Source organism: Gavialis gangeticus, unplaced genomic scaffold (assembly GCF_001723915.1).
Source record: "Gavialis gangeticus isolate Ggan-Ray unplaced genomic scaffold, GavGan_comp1, whole genome shotgun sequence".
NCBI classification, from domain to species: domain Eukaryota; kingdom Metazoa; phylum Chordata; order Crocodylia; family Gavialidae; genus Gavialis; species Gavialis gangeticus.
Window position 1 is genome coordinate 84,579,682 of NW_017729025.1, and position 11,252 is coordinate 84,590,933.

Below are 11,252 nucleotides of genomic sequence, written 5' to 3' on the forward strand. Positions count from 1 at the left end.
CCTTGGGCCCATACTATTTAACATCTTCATTAATGATGTGGACATTGGTATAAGAAGAAGACTGGCCAAGTTCACTGATGACACCAAACTCTGGGGTAAAGCATCCACACCTGAGGACAGGAGGGTGATCCAGGCTGACCTTGTCAGGCTTAGGAAATGGGCGAATGAGAACCTGATGGTGTTTAACATAAAAAAATGCATGGTTCTCCACCTTGGGAGGAAAAACCTGCAGCATCCTTATAAGATTGGCAGGGATACGCTGGCTAGCACTATGGATGAAAGGGACTTGGGGGTCATGATTGACCATAAGATGAACGTGAGCCTTCAATGAGATGCTGTGGCTAGTAAAGCAGGCAAAACGCTGGCTTGGATCCACAGATGCTTCTCAAGCAAATCTCGGGATGTTATTCTCCATTGTACTCAGCCTTGGTGAGGCCACAGCTGGAGTACTGCATCCAGTTTTGGGGTCCACAATTGAAAAAGGATGTGGAGAAGCTTGAGAGAGTCCAGAGAAGAGCCATGCGCATGATCAGAGGTCAGGAAAACAGACCTTACGATGACAGGCTGAGAGCCATGGGGCTCTTTAGCCTGGAAAAGCGCAGGCTCAGGGGTGATCTGATGGCCATTTATAAGTTTATCGGGGTGACCACCAGTATCTGGGGGAACGTTTGTTTACCAGAGTGCCCCACCGGATGACAAGGTCGAACGGTCATAAACTACTGTGAGACCGTTTCAGGCTGGACATAAGGAAGAATTTCTTTACTGTCTGAGCCCCCAAGGTCTGGAACAGCCTGCCATCAGAGGTGGTTCAAGCACCTACATTGAACACCTTCATTTATACACACCCACATTTGCTTGAATGTGTACCAAATCCACATTTTTGATTCTTTTTTGAGAAGATGCCCGGCAAGCCTCAGAAAGAGGTGTGCTGTAGGGCAAGATGTGTTCTAACTCTCTATTCACATGACAATTAAACTGGTGAAAGCTAAACCATGTTCTAGACTCTTCACTGGAATAGTTCATTTTAAATTTTTTTTTTAAATCATCACAGGTGTGATTCATATTAAGGAAATTACTTTTAAAACCACAGCTTCACATTCGGAGTTCCTCCCCTCCTATTTTCAACACTTTACAAGACAGTGAAAATAAACTGCACATGCCAAAATTGCCATTTGCAGTTGAAAATGTCATCACCTTTGACATGTACAAAATTCAATCTGCAGAAACAGAGGAAGTAAAGATGTATAGTGTGTGCCACCAGAACATATGGCATACTTATTTAGCAGATAAGTAAAGAAAAGATACCATTATGCTTTCAAGGAAGTACGCCTTCAAGCTAAACATATGTAGACAGCTTGCTCATTCACTTCTTTTTAGCATTTGCCTTTTTCAACCATTTTTAAAAATCACAAGTCAGTGACCAGATGGATAAAGAAATGCATCAGCAATGAGACTTTGATAAATCCATGCCTAGGATGGCAAATTAAGTCTTTGCAGAGAATTATGCCATTTAATTTTTGAGCTCTCTTTCCCTTTCCCTCACCCCAACCCCATTTAATATTTTGAAAATTTATCATATTTTTAACTATAGGTTTCTAATTTGGATATTGGCAAGAACCCTTAACTTGCAAGACAGACTTTTTTTGTTGTTGTTCTTTTTTAAGTTTTCCAAAAGCAGGCTAATTTCTTCCTAACCATATTAAAAAGCTGTGGCTTAACATTTTATACAACTTCCACTTTTTCCCCCTTCAAGTACAGTTCACAAAGCGGAATCAACTATCTAGAAATAACGTCTGGGATTCAAACCATATAAAATAAAAGGGGCAGGCATTGGTGTAGATCGCCCATGGATTGTGTAGCACCATAAGGCTGTTAAACAGTGAGCAATAATGGCTGATAAGAGTCTTTTCTGTTAATGTAAGCCATGCTGCATGAATGTGATTGACTGTCAGAACAGAGAGGAGGAAAGAAATAGGACAGCATGCAGCATCAGCAGTCCTCTGCCATGCTGATTTAGTAGTTCATCTGATAGCTATTATAAGACTTGCTTCCACAAAAGGAAATTAATGAACAAAGGCAGTCATTCATTCTACTTCTCTTTTGTGCCTTTTATTCCTAACAACAGATTATTTCAAGTAAATTTGTTTGCTGAATTTAGTAGTTTACTTTTCTTGGTGCAATAAAATTATATTTTACACAAAAATGCATTTAAAAAACTCAACATTTAGATTTTAGTCACATCACACAGCTAAGACTGCCTGTATAACTTGTTTCCATTCTGCATATGTATTGTGATATAACCTTTAATTGGATGATCACATATTATTTTAAAGGACATTTCGTCGCATCTGAATGCTTGACTCGCAACTTTAAAAATGTTCTTTTAACATAGTGTCTTGTGTGTTGTAGCCCAGGCTTTGTTAAAAAATGAACTAAAAAAGTTCGCACAGGTTCTATTGGAGGCATTATATTGACACTCAAGCCATTCATCAGCCAGACCACAGCAGCTTAAGCTAAAAAAAAGTTACCAACAGCAAGAGTAGGCTGTCATCCTCAATGAGGACCAGCATTAGAGACAGATAAGAGACTCTGAGTGAGCTTCATAAATAAATGGTGAAACTCATTAATCTTGGATTCCATCTCAGATTCAAGGACACTCTGTTCTTGTGGGCAAAGACTCTTCTGCCAGGCCCCCTACAAACTCAACCCCTTCTGTCTTATTGCACCATACCTGTCCCTGTTTCTTCTCAAACCCTTGTTCATTCTCCTAGTTCTATTCTCCATCTCTGCCTAATCCCAGCTGCCATCCCTCACCCAATCCCATTCTCCTTGCCCACAAGCAATTTCCAATTCTCCCTCTCACCCCTAACTCCTTGTCCCCAGGATCCATACCAAGCCAGTCCTAGCTCTTTCCCTGCCAGCTCCTCATCCAATTTCTTTTCCCCCTCAGCTGACTGGTGCCCAATACTAGTTGGACACACAGTATTTTTCCACCAGTGTAACTTGCACCAGTTTTGTACACTGATGTAAAGTACACAGGGATCCTGAGCAGACAGATGAACAGCTATACAGGAATAGGTACCAGATTCACTGGGGAGCATGTCAGAGCCTATATGCCTACAGCAAAGTTACCTCAGGAAGCAGATGACAACTACATCTACATTGGTTTACCTTACATCAGTGTGTTTTTACTACAGATTTTTCCCAGGGTAACTTTACTTCAGAGTCAAAGCACTTACACTAGCATAGGAGTTTATATAATTTAGCTCATGCTGGTATAAAGACTGATTGCATTGATGTAAATGTATAATGTACACAGGCCCTTAATATTCCTCTCTTGGCTCCTCAATCAATCCATTCCCCCTTACCCCTGCAACCCGAGATCCTCCTTTCCCCACACTGGTTCCTAGTTACAGGCACCTTCTCCAGGTGGTCCTAGTTCCCAGGCTTCTTGTTTCCCTCCCAACCCCCATGTTCCACACCAGTCTCCAGTTTCAGCCTCCCCAGCATCACCTTCTCCTCTCATCTCCCTTTCAGACAGCTTCCTACACACTGTACCACCAGCCTCAGATTTTTTCTTCTAGTCTTCCCCACCCCACCTATGGTACAGTTTTTACCCTCCCACCCCACACCCCAAATTTAAATTAAATGGCTTCTTCTATGCATCACTGAGCACAAAGGACAGACAGCTTCCTCTGGGAAGTTACAATGTCTGACCCCACCCCTGTAAAGGAGATAGTACTGTAAAAGTCTGGCTACAGCCCTGGCCTGTTCACTTCTGGCCTAACGGTCACTCCCTGAACATTATGAGTCCTTGTTTCAGAGCGCAGGGGCAAAAAAAAAAAAATTTTTATATATAAACATATTTTATATTACACACACACACCCATTTAACCATAAACAAAACAATGTCTTTTTCCTTAGCCTCATTCTCAAGAGCAGTTGAACTGTTTGTGCTGTACTTTTCCAAAACACTACTTGGAAGTAGACAGCCAGCATGAAAAACGGTTAAAGTTTTGGCAAGGTTACACATAATTGGACACATGCTATTTATATAAATAAAACATCACATTATATTGATAAGCTGTCCATCTAGTTCTGCCCAAACTAAGAATATATGATTTACAGTTTACGTTGGATACACTTAGTAATGTGAACATTTCATGAATTGCCACCTCATCTTCTATTTTTCTGATGTTAGAGAGACGTATAACCTATGCACTGTTATACAGTGCAAAATAGATAGCTTATGAAAACTGGTACTGTAGTTTAAAAAAAAGAAAAGAAAAAACACATAAGAACCTTAGCTAGTCAATACCTAGTGTAACTATATGCTCCCTAAAATCCACAAACAAAGGTAGCTCTGGCAGATCCATCATATCCAACTGTGGTACTCTTACTGAAGAGCTAGCAAGATTCAGAGAAACTATCCTGAAACCACTTGTCACTCAAAAAACAAGTTTTCTACCAGACATAACAGATTTCATCAAATTGCACAACATCAATCTCCTCCCCCAAAAGGTGATACTTGTAGTCATGCATGTCACCAGCCTGTACAGTACATCCCACACCATGAAGGCACAGATGCCTCCCTGAAATACCTATAAGAACACAGACACTTAGATTTGCAACATGCTGCACAAATCCTGACCCACAGTTTCACTTTCACAACCAATATTTCCTCCAAACCATGGGCACAAAGTCCCTCGACAGGCCAGCACATGAAACAAAACTGTGACATCAAACCTGCCCTCTACTTGTGTTTACAAAGAAGACTTTTCATCATCTGGACTCGCTGACTTCCTCCACAGGTTTCATTAACTCACTCCTTGATCAAATTTTCTCTGAAATATTGCTAAACTAACATCAACTTTCTAGATACCACAATCCACAACTATGATTACACCTTACAAACCACTTTATTAAAAAAAACCCACATGGACCACCATACTGACATCCACAAAATTGGCAATCATTTGAAGCAAGCCACAAAAACTCTGATCTAGTCAGCTGTCAGATATCACCACATCTGCTCCGAGGAGAATATTTGCAATGCCCACTTTGCCAACCAGCAATCTGCCTTTATATAAGAAGGACATTCCAATAGAGAAATAGACTATATCTTTGAAAGAGCCACTCAAATATCCCATAGTAACCTGCTACAATACAAAAAGAAACCTCCCAGTGACTGCGCATCTTTGGTGGTCACCTACCACCCCACACTTGAACTGATTAACAAGTCATCAAGCAGTTGCAGCCTATATTTAACAAAGATCAGACCTTGAAAGAAATATTCCCAGCCTCTCCACTCCTGGCTTTCAAATAAACCCCTAACTTTGCCCAGCTCATCACCAGAAGCAAACTCCCTACTGTTCAACAGACATCAACTGAGATGCAGTTTTGTTAACAGGGTTACTTTCCTACAAGGAACCCCATCAGAATTCATGGATCCTATGCATGCCTTTCCCAAAACATGATATATCTGACCCAGTGCACCAAATACCCTCATGGTAACTATGCAGGTGAAATGAGACAGAAACTATGCACCACAATTAATTTTCACAGGAAAAAAATATATAATGGAGAGGCACAAATACCAGTAGAAGCACATTTCTCACAGAACAACCAGACCCTTTCTGACATCACTATGCTTGTGTTTACGGGAAATTTTTGAAATATCTTCAGAAGATGAGCCTAGGAACAAAAACTTATAAGCCAGCTACACACCAAGGACCAAGGACTGAACACAGATATCGACTTTATGGCATACCATAATCTACCCGATTCCTGAAAATTTTTCTTCACACAACAGGTGATAATGACCCTTTTCCTTTCTAAAAGGTCCAACAATCATGCTATCTTTTTTTTCCAATTGTTTTTCTGCTACCCCAAGGAATTTCTGGCTCCTCCAATTTCACATCCCTTTAAATTGATTGATTAAAAAACACTGTCGTGCCTGCTACTGCCTTCAGACCTGATGATAAATGTTTTTGCATTGTAAAGTTTCTCTAAGTCCATCTCAACCATGCAGTTGGTTCAATAAAAAATATCTGCCACAAAATCACTGCCTATAGTGTAACTATTATGATTTTTTTTAACCTTTTCCTAATTTTATATCAATTAAGGGATTATGTTTGATACATTCTGAAAGACTCAATGCAATGCTTTTTTTCCCCCCTTAAAAGAAAAAAAAAAAAGTATTGTGCCATTAACCCAGTGTAAAAGGACTGCTGATCCCAGTTCCTAAAACTAATCTCAAAATATGGATGACAATACATGTACAGTGTATGTAACAGAGACCCACACAAGATACACATCTCTCAGGTCCCAGTAGGATTGCACTGCTGGCAAGCCACTGGAGTAAGTCCTCAAGAGAAATGAGTGAATTACCCACAACAGCAAAATAACTAACTAGTGGCTTCATCTCCTTTTGACTGCCACAAACTCACCTCTGCTGATGCGTTGTTTCTCTCCCGAAAGAATGCCAGGACTGTCGATGATACTGATGCTCTTCAGAACCTCATTAGGTAACTGAGAGCACATAAACCTGCAGGGAAGGAGGAAAAAGAGACACTTAGAACAGCTATAGATTGTTTCTAGAGATCCCCCACACTTAAAGGCATGGGGCCTAAACAAAGGCCCCTTTAGAAAGAGATGAACACTGGGGTTGCTAGTACTGTTGATGGCAAACATTAAAAAACCCCAAAAAAACCATACAAGGTTTTATTAAATGATAATTGTGGGGTTCTTAACTTTTCGTTCTTATTTCTGGGCTCTTAAAATGTACAGTTACCACTTTCTCAGACTCTTCTCTGCAATCATATAGACTGGAACTTTCTATTTTTAAAACAAAAGTAGAGATTTTTTTCAGTTTCTAAAAATGCAAAATATCACAAGGCTAAACACTCCATCTGAATTAGAAATGACAAAAATAAGGTAACCACCTTAACCTGACAATAACTTAAGATAATTAAAAGTTAATCTCAAATTTCCCAAAGAAAGAATATTCAGGAATGTTAGGTATAGCAAATGCTCCAAATACTGAAGTAACATTTTCTATTTAAAGTTATATGCTGCTTCTGAAAATGAGACACTTAGAAAAAAATCTTTGGCTCCCCCAAGAGACACTGGGAGGAACAGGAAATACTGACCTATCAATAAAAAAAAAATACTACCTCCCCACTTCCAGAAGTAGCACAGATGCAACACCACCTATGTGCTACTTAGCATGAGTCTTCAGTCTAAACACAAGACCAAGAAGCACAAAGGCTAACACACACCAGGTAAAACAGCTTCCTTATTAGCAGTCCCAGAGACTGATATTTTTCTTAGTTATGTATTCTCACAACATCTCATCTCTCTGTAGAAAGTCTAGGATCTGTTTGAGACCAACCAGCATTTTCAGGATATATCTTATATGTCAAGGATATTTATTTCAGCAGAACAATGCTGCAATGTTCAAACTTCTCCTCAAGCCAAATGACATAACAGCAGCAACAGGTTATGCAGGAAAAACAAGAGCAAGAGTTAGCTATGGGGACAGCACTGCTGATTACACAAGACATTAGTAAAGTACAGAAGAGAAACTGGGGAGGTGGGTGCGGCCAAGAGTAAGATGAGTATAGACTGAAGTTAGAAAGAGCTGGCTGTAGTTTCTAAAATAGGCAACAGCCTAAAAGCAAAGGGGAGCCCTGTTACAAAAAAAAAAATAAATAAAAAAAAATAGTTCAGCCTCTTATTTCATACCACAATTTCAAGCTGTAAGCTTAACTACATCAAAATATTTATTTTAGACCCTATTTTTATGACAAGTTTAAAGCATATTTTACACCTAAAATGCAAGTTCAGAGCTAAGTCTCAAAGAACACTGTTCTCTATGTACCTTTATGTCAAGGTGCAAACATAATTTGCTTCAAAGAACAGTTACACAGTGGGTGCATGAAAACAGAGCATTACTGTGCAGCAGATATCTATGTGAAAGCGTCTTCTCTATTAGTGCATACAGGATGGTTCATTATATTCTGGCTGGGGTTATCTGAACCCAGCACTCCTTCCTGCCTAGGCAGGGGGTCGGACTCAATGTTATGTTGAGGTCCCTTCCGATCCTAGCATCTATGAATCTATATCATGTTTTTTGTATTTTAAATTAACTGTAAAACTTAGATCACACATAAACACACATAGTGATACTATGAGTACTGTAAAAGTAATCCTCTTTGTGGGAATGAAATCAACAAGAAATCTTGCAAATATTTGCAGGGAAAAAAGTTTTATAGCATTCAAAAATCAAAGGCAAATTAAGGCTGCAGATGCCTCTTGGTTTTTATTCACTTGTGTCTGCAGTATAAGACAGCATGTGATCAAGGAAATAAAGGCTCTAACTTAAATGAAATATACATTTTTTTCTATGACCTTTTGCCATTCTGCAATATTTTTCCTTCTCATGTACTTTATCAGCAGCCAAGGGCATGCTAGCCTTTTTCACAGAGCAAATAAAAGGAGCAGCCCCTGAAACAATATGCTTAGAAATTCAGTTACAGACATGCCAACTATGAAGAGAAAGAAAAAGGAAGATAGAGTGAAAGAGAAAAAGGTTATAAGAAGATCTTATGTTTAATTACATTCACTATGCATGAACAGCAATGGCAGTGGCATGTTTGTTTGCTAAATTCTCCTTTTGCCCAATTGTTATGTTCAGGAGCAGAAATCATTTGATCAATGACAGTAGCCTGGTGGAAAATAGGTTCTGAATTTAAAGAAAAAACAGACCCTGGAGCACTGGAGTTGGAAGATTATTCCAATCTAATGGGAAAACAAAGGGGAAGGTCCTGTGAGAGAAACATTAAAAGTAATACAAGGGGATGCCAAGACTGTACTGCTGACAGTGACAAGTGAGACAGGAAGGAAAGGAAAAAAGTAATGAGAACTCAAATGAAGGCAAGGGGGAAGTTACTCAAGGCTTTGAAAGTGAAGCTAAGTTGAACCCGCTATAGTAAGAAAGGGGGAACCAGTGGAGCAATTCAGACATCTGCATGACCTGGAAGGAGCACACCAGCAAGGGGTGTTTGCTACAGAAATGTAATTAAAGCTTGACTGCAGGTCCCCAGAGAGCTGCTATCATCAATTTACATGAGCACATCTCTCAGCAGACTAACAGTCACCCTAGGTTTGAACAGCCACAGCTTTTTCCCCCATGAGAAGCATGCTGTATAGAGCATGAAATAATGCTGTATGCTCTGCCAGACTTTAGCAGCGGAACAGGAAACATTAGTGTTAAAAGGAAACCAATTTAACTTAACTTGTCTTGTAGGCACAGGCTTCCTCTTCAAGTAACCATTAAATGGAGCAAAGAAAAAAAGCATACTACATCCCACAGTGCCTATGTAGTCAGTTCTACTGAAATTAAATGATATTTTTAACTCAAGGGCTGAGGGATTTTATACCTTATGTATCTAATCCTCTGCTCCAAGTCACAAGTCTCATAATCAGTTAAAGTTTGTGCACTTAGGCAAAGACACAACCAACACCCTACAAAAAGAAACCCCAGTGGGTTGTTTTTACCTGTTCTACTAGTCAATGGTCATATGGCTTTTTTTCTATTAAGGTCCCTTTAGCAGGCCTTTTAATTTTCCCATCAGTGACTGCTCTAAAGAGCTGTTGGGCCTCTGGTCAACGAGAATCACAGACAACTTCCTCTCATATAGCTCAGATATAGACACACCACACAACAGGCACTTCATGGGTACTAAGCAACTAGTACCATTCTCTTTACTAGTGAGACACCTTTAACTGACAAGTTTCTCAGTACCTTTTGGCAAGTTTCTGAACTACACAATTCCTGAAACTGAATATATACCTTATTTTTGTTTGACCATCCTCACTACATTTATTGAATGATATGTCCCCTCTCAGTCAACAGCTGCAATGTTAAACTTCATAAAAAATATGCACTGCACTACATGGAACTGTGTTATTTAGTTATTAATATACTAGTCAATTGCCCATCAAGAATGACAGGCGGGGGGGCTGGGATGGAGTGACGACACCTAATGCCCCATGCTGCTGCTCTTCTGCCTCTTGCAGGGAGCGGGGTGGGGGAGCTGGCCTTAGCTGGCCTTGGCTCCCCAACCCTCTGCCTGGTCCTTGGTGCAGCTTTGGAATCATGGTGGTGCTCCCCCATGCTTGGAGCACTTTGATTGGCTATTTCCGTCAGCCAATCAGAGCACAAATAAAGCGTTACAGACAGATAGACTGACAGACTTAGGCTTTTATAATATTAGCATTCAGCAACTCCCAGTTACTGGTCACTGGATTTGAACATACATCATTTGCACTGTTAGCAATACAGCAGAAAAATAGCAGGCTTGAAAGTGCTGAGAAAACTGGATTAACTAAAAAGCAAGAACCAAGCGAACAGCCTACCCCTACCTGTTCAAAAATGCATTTCCAAAGCGGCTGAGTTTGCGGAATGGCTTCTTCGGGTCCACCACCAGAGCATTTCCAGGAGTACTCCCTTCTGTATCTCCATACATCACAGCAATGAAAGAATCTGTGGTAGGCTCAGGACCAATCCTCATGCCTGGAAAGTCCTGCTCTAAAAGGTACCTAACGAAGGGCATTACAAAAAAGAAAAGAAAAAAAAATGAACAAGTATTAAACCAAAACTGCTGCAATTCTTACAATTATTAAAAGAAATGAAATTCAAAATGGCACACAACCCTCCCCCCTCAGCCCAACCAAAATGTAGATTCCTGCCCCACCCCCTCCACATTTTGCTATTTCTTTTGGCTGGAAAACATTATATAAATCTAAATTTATAATTGTAACTTTTTGCAAAAGATAGAGTTAGATGCAATCCCACTGGGGCCAGATGAAGACAGCAAAAGTCAATCCTCCGCAGTAAAACCATAACTGTAAACACTCCCTCTGCTGTAACACCTGCCTGAGTAGTGAGGGGTCCTAACTTCTTCACGCTTAGCTACAAAGTTATCTGTTAATTTAAGGTGCTCTACTGGGCATGACTGTAGCTAGCCAATATAGCAATGCTAACACTAGGACAGCGGCTCTCAAATGTTTTGGGGCTGCTTTGCCTTTCAAGTCTGTTATACTGATGTGTATCCCTATGTTGACAAGTTATGGATAAGGGAAAGGAACACTTTGGGTCATAACTCATAGAAAAGTAGAGCTAGACGGGACCTCAAGAGGTCATCTTGTCCAAGCCACTGCCTGAGGTAGGACCAGATTGTATTCCA

At 40.1% G+C, this 11,252-nt stretch overlaps 1 protein-coding gene across 1 annotated transcript in view; it reads right to left on the reverse strand.

Moving 5' to 3' along the window:
* Nucleotides 1-11,252, reverse strand: part of EHD4 (EH domain containing 4) — a 55,023-nt gene that overhangs the window by 25,398 nt on the left and 18,373 nt on the right. Inside the window, exons 3-4 of the mRNA XM_019519062.1 lie at nt 10,429-10,615; nt 6,450-6,547 (exon numbers count right to left, since the gene is read on the reverse strand). Of these exons, the coding sequence (XP_019374607.1) occupies nt 6,450-6,547; nt 10,429-10,615 (285 nt within the window). The remainder of the gene's footprint in view (nt 1-6,449; nt 6,548-10,428; nt 10,616-11,252) is intronic.